We start from the raw sequence: 13,313 nt of genomic DNA, 5'->3' as shown, positions 1-13,313 counted from the left end.
TGTCAGTGCCAGCCGCTTACCAATTAGAAATCAATAAATAAAATCAGTACCAAGCGCAAATGTCTGGAATGACAACGATGCTATAACGATATTCGTTTTGAAATGATCCCGCACTAAAAGAATTTGTCCCTACCCCCACCTCACTTAAACAAACTCATCATATTTACATTCATCTTAAAATCAACCCTGGACGGCTCAAATCCGGATTTCCGGAATAATCCGGAAAATTGACACCCCTGATTGACCTTTACTCTCTATGTCTACACATACCCAGCTTGGTCTAACGCACATACTGGTATGTAACCCACATTCTTACCTGTAATTTTCAAGTTGACTTTACCCTCACTGTCTATACATACCCAGTCTGGTCTAACACATACTGGTATGTAACCTGCATTCATACCTGTAATTTTCAAGTTCACTTTTCCCCTCACTGGCTGTAGTAGACCCAGTTTTGCCTCACACACATATTCTCCCTCACTGTTCTGGTTCTGATCAGGAACCTTGATATTGGGCAACCTTAGCATTGAACCATGACCCACTTCTTTGTTATTAAAAGTCCACGTAATGTCCAGCTTTTCACTAAAAAAAACATTAATCATAATAATTTATCATAATCTAACAATATTTGTAGCATTGCACTGAATAACATTTAAAAATACAATAGACAAAAAAAGAGCACCGCATAACAGGTGCAACACTCGGCTGAGGTTGCAGTTTTTAATAAATGAAAACTTGTCAGAATTATTTAAAAAAATTTAGAGGTCACAGTGACCTTGACCTATTGACCCAAAAATAGGTGTGGCATATAGAATTCATCAAGGTGCAGCTACATATGAAGTTTCAAAGTTGAAGGTTGAAGCACGTTGATTTTAGAGCCAATGTTCAAAACCTTGACAAAATGTTAAGGTTTACGATGAAGGACACAACACGACGAGCTGGCTATGACAATACCTCGGGTTTTCTCCAGAAACCGCCGAGCTAAAAATACCATGAAAATATAGATGAAAACAATGAAAATTTCCCAAACAACTCTGACTTAGAGGGTTCATAAGTTCATCCTTAAATGTTGCCTACTGAACTTTTTTTTAAACCTCACAGAGCCAAGTTTTGAACCCAGCTGTTCAGAAAAATCTTTTGACTAAGATTTGTTAAGATTTTGATAAGAATTTTGCCTCTAGAGTGTTCCATGTTTGGCGGGTCATTAGACATGGCCACCAAATATTGGAAAGGACCACTTAAATACAAAAGTAGCTAAGCCATCGGTCCTATTACTTTTGGTTACAGTGTCTATTCTAGAAATCCAAAAGTAAGGGGAAAATCCCCCCTCATTTAAAAAAAAATAGTGGGATTTCTGAAACAGAGCAGGGGGGAGGGGCATTACCAAATTTAATTTATATACATTTTAGTTTTAATATTTAATTGTTTGTACATTATCACATACCGTCAAGTCAGTAAATACAATGTTTACTGCTTTTTAATAAAACAGCAAAGATCTGCACTTTTAAGTGTCAACACAAAAATGGACACATGCACACTTTCCATGCAGATGACATGATGCTGTACATGCAGCATGATTTTGGCGCCATTTTATAGCCTAAGGACAAACACAAAATACATAACCTCACTTCATTTGAAGCTAGAATTTGTAAACATCATGTTACCATACAAAATTGAAAGTATGTTTCGGATTACAATTTGTATCATATGAAAATTCAACATAACATTTCTATTGTACATTTTGAGTTCAATGATTATTTTTTGAAAAGCTTAAGGTGTCTAATTTTGACAAAAATATGCATGAAATCCAAAATTTCCACAAGGATTGGTCCGATTATTGTGGTAGGTAAAACGAAGCCAACAAACTACCAAAGAACCATGCACTTATGGAAATTGTGCCACACGTCGTCTGCCTAGGAGTGCTGTCGCTTGTCCAAAGCATGCACTTTCATTGGCCAAAATTAATTTTTTAACACTACTACGCTGTGCCTTTAGTTTGGTAGAGAGATTAAAGTAAATGACAGACGACAGTAAAAACAGCTTTTAAAATTGTCAGTGAAGTCAATATAGCTTTGATATGAAAACAAGAGGCCCATGAGGGCCTGAATCGCTCTACTGCTATAAACACTGTGCAAGTTTGGAAAGAATAAGATGGAAACTGTGTACTTAATGGCGCAAACTAGGAGAATTTTCTCAAATTCAGGGGGAGATTATTGTGTACTTGTTTCTCCGATACTGCTCATATTCAATAAGGTTCAAGTCCTCATTGATATAAAGATACTGTGCAAATTTGGAAATAATTGGATGAAAACTGTGGAATTAATTGCATAAACACGCGGGATTTCAAAGTTTTCTCAAATTCAAGGGGAAGTCATTCTGGACTTACTGCTTCGATATTGGGTTTGAGTCCTCATTGATACAAAGACACTGTGCAAGTTTGCCAAGAATCTGATGTAACCCATTTTTAATAGGGTTCGAGTCCTCATTAATATAAAGACACTGAACAAGTTTGAAAAGAATCGGATGAAAACTGTGGACTTCATCGCGTAAACAAGAAAAAGTCTTACACACTCACGGACGGACGTACACGGAAACCACGCCATGACATAAGCTCTTCTGGCCTTCTGCCAGTAGAGCTAAAAATACTCCTTGATATTGAGTGCGTGAATCTTCTCGCACACATGCTGAACATGAGCACAATCTTCGGAAAAATAGCACGAATCGTGTGGCCTATAAAGGACACTGTTGGATACCGCTTACGTATCATTTAATATGGGTCTTGCAGTGCTACTGATATTTACCCTCTAGAAGAGTAGTATGTGAAGATACAGGTCAGTTCTGCAGTGTCCCCCGCCATCACTGTCACATCACTGCTGTACTTGAGCTCTGGGGTCCGGTCTCGTTCAGTTCCTAGCAACAGAATATGAGCCTCATTTTGAAAAAAATTGTCTTAATGCTTTCCGCAAAGGCTAATGAGGGATGACAATTTTTGCTTTTATGGAATTTTTAGTTTAAAGAGGGTCCCTGCTACTCATACTTTTCATCATATGCTGGTTTTACCAGTGCAAGTTACAAGAGCAAGTAACTGATAACTGCCATACTTGAATCAAAGGTGCCAGGAATCGAACCTGCAATCCTTGCAAAGTCTACAGCTCTAAGCAAGTAAGCCCATATGTCAAGTCTTCCTATACATTCCACATACCTGACTGCACATTGAGTTTCATGGTGTGTGTGTTCCTCACGTCCATCAAGATGATCTCGTTCTTTGTCTCACAGGCGTAGATATAGCCATTGTCTGACATCTCCACCCACAGGAAGTGAAGAGAGCCTGAAGTAGAACAAAAATAAATGAGCCTCTTTTTGGAAAAACTTGGCTTTATGGCGGTTCAAAAAGTGTTTTCCTAGAAGTCTGCACAGTTAAATTAATGAAAACTGGGAGCAAAATAAGAGAAATGGCTTAAAGGCTAGTTTAGACAATTCAAGCGCCATTACCTTCTGTTATGTGTTGTACTAATTACTTATCAAAAATGAATAGACTACATTAATGGACCAGTTCATCCTGTACAATCAAGGTCTTAGTTGAAGACGTCAAAGAATTATAAGTTACATTATATGGTAATATCAAAACAGAACTTCATAGAACAAGGCACAATAAATCAACTTACCATTTGGGTCAATAATCATACGTTCTCCAACGCTCACTGGGTTGGTGTCTGACAAAGTGTTAGCAACCTAAAACACAAACAGTTGACAAGATAAGATAATACATGTCTTAATGGGTGTCCACACATGCTTTTGCCTTAATTTTGAACTTAGTAAATAAGTTTGATGCGTGTTTTTTTCCAGTTTTTTTGGAACATTTTTCTGATAGATATTTAATGACAAGTAAAAAGACATTATGAATTACAAAACCAAGCACAAGCCTGGACTAATGCAATTTTACAATGACCTAAACAAGCAAAACTTTACAACAATTTCCAGTCATATAAAGGTAAAATAGAGAAACATTTTTTTTGTAAAAAAAAAATTATTTTTTTTTTTGCTTGAGTGGTTAAACTCTTGGTTTTGATCGGAGCTGGATAAAATATTGCTTGATCATTTTGACTACATCTAATTATATTTTCTGTCTTATCATACAAGAACAATGTAACTACTTATATTATGGCAATGCTCTGATTGTTCGTTCATGGTCTGGGACAAGCTGAACAATACTGAACATTGATTTTGCTGTCTATGACAAGAGTAACTGCCTGACTTTTTTCGTCTATTCTTGATGTCATGCCCTCAGAAAACATTCTTTCAGATAATACACTACTATTTAAACATAAAACAAATCTTACCCAAGGAATTTACATCCAAAATGATATGGACAATTGTCCTCAAAATCCCAAAATGTTGCTGTTTTGCCCCAAAATACCAAACAAACAGTGCTATTTTCCCCAAATGCCAAAATAGTGTCACTTTCAAAAACAGAAATATAAGTTTTTTTTCAGAAAATGCTATAAATTTCCCTGGCCCAAAGTCTTGATTTCACCAACCACTCATGCTGAATTTCATAGCGACCTACCATTTTGCCTCTCTGCCAGTTGAATGTCCATGCCGGGACACTCTTGGGGACATTGATACAGTCCATCTTCAAGTAATTGCTCCTGTACGCCTCCACATTGTCTGGGAACAATCCATCCCCACCAGGGAACGCATTGGCCACTATAATAGGACATAAGGTGTTTTTATCAGCAGAGTTCTAGAGAAACTGGGCAAAATGCATGTGCATAGTGTCATCCCAGATCAGCCTGGTGTCATCCCAGATCAGCCTGTGCAGATTGCAGAGACTAATAAGGGCTTCACTATCTGCTTTTTTGGATTTATTTTAATTTCAAAAAGTCTCTTTTAAGAGAAAAACCAGTCAAGGCAGAAAGCGTTATCCCTGATAAGCCTGTGCAGGGTTGTTTTGGCCCGATTTTATAGCCGAAATTCGGCTATGTTCCCAATCCCAAAAATTTTTATACTTTTTTCCATAAACTGTGGCAAAAAAATTCCGAATTTACCCCCCCCCCCCCCCCCCCCCCCCCAAAAAAAAAAATTTTTTTTTTTTTTTTTAGAAAGACGTGTATTATGCGTATTTTATCTAAATTTTAATTCAATTACATCTAACAAAGTTTTGTATGATTTTGTTCTTTTAATTTTAATGATAATAAAGTGTTATATCAAATTTAGTATTTCCCTAATTAGTGGACTTTTCGTGTGGAAAAAAAGGCTAATGAATTAATTTTCCCAATTTCATGAAAATGCCGATAAAATTCCCAATTCCAAAGCCATGGGCTATCTTCCCAAAAAGTGGAGAAAAAAAAAACCGATGTGTACCCAAACGCATTAAGCCTTTGCATGCTGGGAAATTTGTCGTCTGCTAAAATGTTTTCTGCTAAAATTCTCAAATTAGCATTTTCTTCGATTTTTTTTTCAAAGAATACTATCGGCTAAAACACGGTATTGGTGCTCATAAGGGAATTTTCATGTTAATGCATGAAAAAGAAAAAGTAAACACAATATGAACCAATATAAAAGATTGGTAAGCCTGGCATATACTTCTCTTACTTTCCTGAAAATTTCAAGAGATTTGTGTAACCCATTCTTGAGATATGCATGGAAACAAGCTCTAAAAATGGCCATTTTTGAGCGTTATGCAGTCTCACTCGAAAAAAGCTTGAATATAAAATAGAGAATTCTCGAAATATCATACTGAAATTGTGCATTTATTGGTCTGGATTTATTCAGAATTCTATCCTGCAAATGTTGCTTCTTGAATTAAAGAAATCGGTAAAATATTATGGATTTTATAAGCAAAATACCGTCAGTATAAGTTTTGTTTCAACACTGAAATTCATACACTAAACTGTTGTTATATGCCAACATTGTGTACAAAATGACATTAATTATAACTTTTATTGACATCTAGAACTCGACTGTATATAATAATAAGTAGTTAAACCATTTAAATCACATTTCTAGCAAAGATATTCGAATGAGAGCTTTTTCTTTGTCAAACTTTCCAGTTCTAAATTTTGTAGTGTCTGTAACCTTTACAAGTTTATATGGCAATAATTTTGTTGTTTCATTATGGAAAAGTATAAATCCTACATTGGCTCATGTGTATCCATGTGATGTCCAAGTTGGCCAAAATTGGTGGTGCTGTATTGTACCATTAAGAAACAGCAACTCAATAAAAAAAGTTACAGACACTACAAAAATGTGTAAAAAATGAAGGAAAAAAATCCCTGTTCTATTTCTCATAAATATTTTGTTTTACTCATGAGAAACTTCCATCTTTTATGTTGGAATGTTACATCATACATTGTGTAATATATTAATGTGCAAAAAAAGGTAAAGCAAGACCTCTTGCGGTGAAATATTGTAAGCATTCTTGTGGAATTATTTTATGAACAATTTATTTAGGAACAATATAACCTGATTTTCTTTTTCTAAAATGATTTATCTAAATATGTCTGTCTTTTTTACGATGATACAACCCTTTAATATGGAGAGAAGACAAGAGCAAACCTCTTGTTATGACTCAGGTGTATCTATGTATCTACGATTTTGATTATGCTACGCTAAAATTCGTAGTGTCTGTAACCACTAACTTCCTTCTGTAAGCCTTAAACCTTTTTTGTTATATGTGAGTAAAATGAAACAAAATTGTACTTTGTATTACATTGCTGATGTCTAAGGTGCATTATTTAGACATTTTCTGTCTGCAATTTGAAATATTTATCATAATAATGTAAATAAATTGTCTTCATAGTGTAGCTTTCTATAAACTGGCATTTTTTCAATTATCTCCTAGAATATGCAATTGGAAACATAGTTTTTTGCATTAAATATCATGAGAACAGTAAATCCAAACAAAACCATTTGAGAATTTACTGAGATAAGACACAATATCAAACAGTTTGTTTTGATGGTCATATGGTTACAGACTCTACAATGCCTACACATTTAACTTATTATTGTTCGTGCTATCAAAGAGCATATAAAATCATTTTTAAAGCTAAAGTGATGAGTTTTAACCATGTCTGAAGTAACTTCTGTTTTTTACTTTGATCCAAATGGCTGCATTTAATCATTTCCTTTGCTTATGAATGGAATAATGAAGACATGTGCACTGTATGCTTTACACTACATGTATATAAATTTACATTCTTATACTGTAATTAGTAGCAGAAACTTTGAAGAAAGGAAAATGAATTTTGTTTCCGTTCTTGTTTCAGGAAGCAAAGATAAATCAAGCAAAAAAGAAAAGATATAGAGGATATTTGTTGGATTCGGTGGATTATCGATTTCAATTCACGAGTGATCATATAAAATAATATTTTCACGAGTGGCTGAGCCACGAGTGAAAATATTTTTTTTCTATGATCACGAGTGAATTAAAATCGATATTCCACCGAATCCAACAAATTTTCTTTTTATTTTATGCTTTTTTTTACAATTTATATACATTTTTAAAGAGTTAAACTAAAGAATTTCGCTGCGATAATGACGTCATTTCGTAAAACAATGACATCATTTCACAGGAAACAGCGAAAATTATTGATAATTTTCACTGATAATTTTCACTGTTTGAAACAGTGAAATGATCAGTTTAAATTCACTGGTATTTCTCTATAAACCACCGGAAAGCATAAAATAAAAAATAAGACTAGGTTTGGCTGCATGAAGGTTAAGCATTGGGAGAACAAACGAAAATATGAGAAGCTAAAATACAACTATGATGCCTTCGTAGCTGCTAGGCTAGAGCAAAAGAATGGAATCAAAGGACATTTTAGTGTTTGCTTTGGAACAGAAATCAGATTGAAATACATTTATTTTGAAAGTTAAGCAAATTTGGCCTGGAAGAGATGACTGTTTACAGGAATCAATAGATGTCATCTTGTTTATAGCGCACAAGATCCAGAGATATTATTGAAAGTGGACTTCGCAAATTCAAATTCAGTGCAAACATAACTCAAAGCTTAAACTTCTCTGTGATTATCTTGATAGCTAGAGTAACAAAGGGTTATAAATACATCACTGATTTGCTGCTTGCAAAATTACATTTTTTTTTTACACTGAAATGTTTGGAAAGTTTTCCGCACATTATTTGGTAATGCTTATTGCTGCATAATGAAATTCTAGATTATATTAATTTGAAACTCTATACAGGTGTGCCAATTCATATGAGATGCCAAACTCATAATGTCAGATTAGTCTTCTTTGACTTGTATGTGCCCAGCACTGAGAATTGTCAAGCTACACGTCTCCTGGACAGCTATTGTTACCCCATGTGTAGTGTCTGTAACCAACTCAGATCATGTACACAAAAAATGTGTTTTAACTAAAATTTTAACAGATCAAAAATCATTTGATATAATGTTCAAGTCACTGTTTTTATGTAAACTTGCTTTTATAGTGCATTTTTTAATGCTTTATGCCATTCTGAAACTGTTTTTGGAATCATATATTTTGGTAGTGTCTGTAACCAAACTTATGAGCATGCAATTCTACCTTTTATGAAAACTTATGCTTTTTCAAACCAATTGTTCCGATTTATTTTGTTTGAATATACTTCCTGGTTTCAGACAAATGCCTAATTAGCTATCTTGTGGGTCTATAATAAAAGTTATAGAAAAGTTTCTTGCTTGGTTCTCTTTCGGTCTGATACCTGATTAATTAATGCTTTGATTTTTTTTTGTTAAGATAGTAATCACTTTTGGTTTTTTGCTTTATTTCAACAGTTTATAACCTGTAGTTGATGTTAAAGTGAAAATATCTGAAGTTTTGAAGTTCTGCTATGTTTTTCTTGCATGTTATATGACTAGTGTAGTGTCTGTAACTTGTATTATACCATAGGATGAAAATGTTAGATAAAAAAATAATGCATGCATGATCAAATAAAATTCAACTTGCTTTGAGTAGGGGATACCTTGAGCTTTAAAAATAACACCAAGGAAATGCTGTATCTACAATTTCAATTTTTTAGGTAAGTGAGACCACTATGAGCACCAATACCGTGTTTTAGCCATATCAGAATAGCAAACAGTTTGGATCCTGATGAGACGCCACGTTCTGTGGCCTCTCATCTGGATCCAAACTGTTTGCACAGGCCTTCAAAATTCGTTTCCCGCACTGAAAGAGTTAAGCATTAAGCCCAGTTTTCCAAGAACACAGCTCACATTATTCTACTTACAAGTGCTCAGCTTTACAAAGGCACATCACATTTCAGTGCTCCAGCTAGGATTTGAAAAGGGCGGAAGGGCGGGCTATTTTGTCAAAAGGGCACTTTCGATGCGCAGAAAAAAATTAATAATAGGGCAGGGCATCTGAAGGGCAGGGCATCTGAAGGGCAGGGCGGGACGCTCTTCTATTTAGGCCTAGCTGGAGCACTGCATTTTCAGGTCCAGTATTCAAGCACACTTTCTTAGACTAAAGAAAAAAAACAGACTTAGAACTAAGAAAACTACGTTAAGCATTTGATTAAATAATGGCTACACATACTATTTTTGTTCAAAATACATTGTTCTTAATAATAAATACTTGTGTATTTTGAATGGATTAATAACATATCATATTTGTATTCTTATACCATAAAAACATTTAAAAAAATAAGAAAATTTGTAAATAAGGGCACAGATCCAACCAACCTGTTGCTGCAATACGTAAGTATGGTGTCATAGACGTGCCGTATTCATTGGATACGACGCACTGATAGTCTCCGGTCAGTTGCTCGTTAAAATACTCTCCAATAAACAGAGATCCAGTGTTGGGGTCAAATCTAGCTTCCTTCTCGCGAGCATTTAACTTTTCTCCATTGAATCTCCATTCATACCTGAAAATTGCATTGAAACTTGATAATACAGCCACCTTTTAAACTTGAAATTAACAGTCGACTTTAAAACTTGAAGATAAACAGTCATCTTTCTCACAGACTGCAATTCCAATCAATCACATTACAAAGTGAAGCTTTAATTATCCGTATGCCTTATAATTGAACCCAATTTTACTAGGTTCAAATAGAAACAAATTATTTGTGAAGTACTATAATTGTTGCATGTGTAGACAACATGATACCGTAACAATTAGTTTATATCCCTGAATGTAATTACAACCTAGGTTTAATTGCCTACAACTTAAAAAGCTGTATTTAATAAAACTGGTAAGTAACAACAAATAACACAACCTTGCCTTCATTCTGTAGACTTACTTGAGTGGTGCAGACCCAGTCGCAACACAAGAGAACGTGCGGTTGTTGCCCTTACGGATGTACTCGAGGGGTTTAGGCCAGTTATTGCCCTGTGGTATGGAGATCTTGGGAGGAGTACCCCCTGGAATAGAAGTGGTAAAATTAGGGGCAGGGTCAAGGATGGAGTGAGTTATCGCAGGATCCAGAAAACCACCATTTTCAGCAGTATTTCTAGTCTATTTGTTGCCATAGCAACCCGAACTTTTGATGTAGGAAAAAAATGAAACGATGTGCATAATGTCCATATTGCCATCTATCAATGTTTTAAGTTTCATGAAAAAATATTAATAACTTTTAAAGTTATCGCAGGATCCAGAAAAGTGTGACTGACTGACGGACTGACAGACAGAGCGCAAACCATAAGTCCCCTCCGGTGAAACCGGTAGGGGACAATAAAGGAATATTCTATTACGTTACATTGACATAATTATGTGCATAAAGAAAACTAAGAATTATCAAAGGTCGCCATGGCACATTTGGTATCATGGTGTACTGGATGTCACGGGTTCGATCCCCAGTGTGGGAGTGTTTACATCTCCCCATCGATACCAAGTACTGGTTATAGTCTCAAAAGACAGGCTGGACAGTATTTCAAATAAGCCGTTGGCTTTCGATGCGATCAAGCTAAAGTAAATATATTTAAACTAAACTAATTAACAAAGGAAATAGTTTAAGAGTGTAATTTAAATTAGCAATATCAAATACCAAACTATAATGAAGTGAATACAAATTAGGAACTCTTTGATTTGAAATTAACTGTTCTTATGTATATGTATAATTCCAATAAAACTGTTTCCACATATTTTAATAGATACAACTGTAGTATCTGTACACTGACATCCCTTTGTCCATGTATAAGCTACATTTTTATGATGTTAACTCTATGCCATATGCTCACATGTGTATATACTAAATTTATTGAATTTTATGTATGTGCAACCTTAAAGGGCATAATAAAGATGAAAAGGTTCGTTCGATGTTTTGGTCATTTAGCATAAAAGAAAATTTAACGACAAGGCGAAAGCAGAACTTGATTGTTTTCGAAAAAAAATTGTTAATATCCATTAACAAGTAAGCTTTCCTCACTAAAATTGTTTAACCAATGGAAGTCAATCTTCAAGATCTCACCCAGAGCTCCAGATAAGGTTTTGTGAAATTTTTAAATTACTACCAGATTTTCAAAAAGAATTCTTAACTCTGAAATTTTATTCTTAATGTTCTACTAAGTTTTGGAAAATAATTCTTATTTTTTCTAAATGACCTAAAAATAAATAATAATGGTTATTTTCATGCAAAAAAAAATTAAAAATAAACATACTAGCAACTTCATTTATACAAGTTCAACAGTGTCTTTTCCGTATTATACAATTTTATTTTTCAAATACCTTCATATGCACAAACTGTGCTTAGATTGCATGCCTTAGATGAATTTTTACATATTTCACAATTAAAACGGGTCTCCCCTTCAATCTTTTCAACGATTAGCCACGGGACTTGTCCCTTCCACTTGTTCAATGTTTTTTTTGTGTTTAAGTTTGGACCCGTCGTGTCGCGTTTTTGTTTAGCTTTTCCGACTGTTTCGGCAACTGAACATACAACATTGTATAAGATCTTTTCTATAATGTCTTTCTAAACATTTAACTTCGGCTCACTTTGCGTACAATATGTTAGAAGCGTGTTTTTGGACGCTTTGCAGTTTTTTAGGACGCTCTCTGGGCGCCGCCATTGTTTTTTGACAGATAGACTGTATACGCCGCTTTTATTGGAAAAAATGCGCTTTGTTAAACAAACCCGATAACCAATCTATATTAGCACCGCAAAGATCTTTAATACGCGAAAAGAACTCAATAAAAATCGATACGAACCGATGTAAAAATAATATTCGTAACTTTATTTTGTAATTCTTAATGGTACGACAAGATTTTAAAATAAATGCGTAACGGACTTGAAAATAATTCGTAATTACGAAAATACGACCCTTATCTGGAGCTCTGTCACCCAAGCAACAAAAAATTACCCACATGTTAACTTTTTTATATTGATGACTTAGAATAAATACGATGACTCTAAAAAAATTGATTGCAAAAAATCTGTGAAGTTGTGTCTCTATTTGTTATATTGCATAAATCATAGAAGGTAAACTTACTGGCTTCTATACAGGTAGTAATCACCACACAACATATGATTGCAGACAAGTACATTCTGACATCAGGTTGTTGACGGGCCTGAAATAAAGTTGGAATTGATGACATAGCATATATTAATAACAAATTGTATCTATCTATGCTGACTTGGTTATAATGGTTTAGTAATAACGGACCAATGTCACATCATGGGAAAATTATTCAGATTTTTGCAAATTAAATTAAAAGTGAAATTAACCAATTATGCATTTGCATATCATTAACATATTTGGTTGCAAAAGAATGATTTTCCATATCCAAAATATCGAGGAAAAGTAACTAAATATTTAAGACTATGCAAGAGACTTGTTCACAGTTTGAAAAAATGAAGACAATTTTCAAAAACTTATTAGAGATTTTAATATAGCACTCCCTATTATCAAAAAGATAAAACAGTTATATATTTGCTCCTTGTTAATCATCAATCATAATCCTACAAGTAATCAAGTGTTAGTAATGCTTCCTACAAGTAATCAAGTGTTTGTAATGCTTCCTACAAGTAATCAAGTGTTTGTAATGCTTCCTACAAGTAATCAAGTGTTTGTAATGCTTTTCATCAAGCAGATCATGTATTATCAACATAAAGTTTAAACTACAAACGCAATTTTAAAAGCTTGTTTGTTCTTGCAGTGGGAGAATGCTAGCTTCTGCTTCTATAGATCCTGGGTTTAAGCCCAGGGCAAGCATGTTTTTCCCTTGCTATTATAGTTATTTGTAACTATTTCAAATATTGCAGTTTTGTTTGTACATTCATTAAATTAATTTTTGTCAAAAATATAAATATCTGTGAACAAATCCCCTTTACAATTTAATACACACATACAAATCTGCAATGCAAGCTTGAATTATAA

At 34.2% G+C, this 13,313-nt stretch overlaps 1 protein-coding gene across 11 annotated transcripts in view; it reads right to left on the bottom strand.

Moving 5' to 3' along the window:
* LOC127858464 (neurofascin-like) overlaps positions 1-13,313 on the bottom strand; it is a 254,106-nt gene that overhangs the window by 193,254 nt on the left and 47,539 nt on the right. For all 11 annotated transcript variants that reach the window (XM_052395649.1, XM_052395651.1, XM_052395650.1 and 8 more), the window contains exons 3-10: positions 12,426-12,504; positions 10,241-10,361; positions 9,681-9,865; positions 4,568-4,707; positions 3,666-3,732; positions 3,203-3,328; positions 2,802-2,910; positions 404-582 (exon numbers count right to left, since the gene is read on the bottom strand). In XM_052395649.1, the coding sequence (XP_052251609.1) occupies positions 404-582; positions 2,802-2,910; positions 3,203-3,328; positions 3,666-3,732; positions 4,568-4,707; positions 9,681-9,865; positions 10,241-10,361; positions 12,426-12,480 (982 nt within the window). In that variant the 5' untranslated portion in view covers positions 12,481-12,504. The remainder of the gene's footprint in view (positions 1-403; positions 583-2,801; positions 2,911-3,202; positions 3,329-3,665; positions 3,733-4,567; positions 4,708-9,680; positions 9,866-10,240; positions 10,362-12,425; positions 12,505-13,313) is intronic.

Source organism: Dreissena polymorpha, chromosome 14, assembly GCF_020536995.1.
Source record: "Dreissena polymorpha isolate Duluth1 chromosome 14, UMN_Dpol_1.0, whole genome shotgun sequence".
Taxonomy (NCBI): domain Eukaryota; kingdom Metazoa; phylum Mollusca; class Bivalvia; order Myida; family Dreissenidae; genus Dreissena; species Dreissena polymorpha.
The sequence above is the reverse complement of the archived record's forward strand: the minus strand, read 5'-3'. Positions and strand labels throughout refer to the sequence as shown.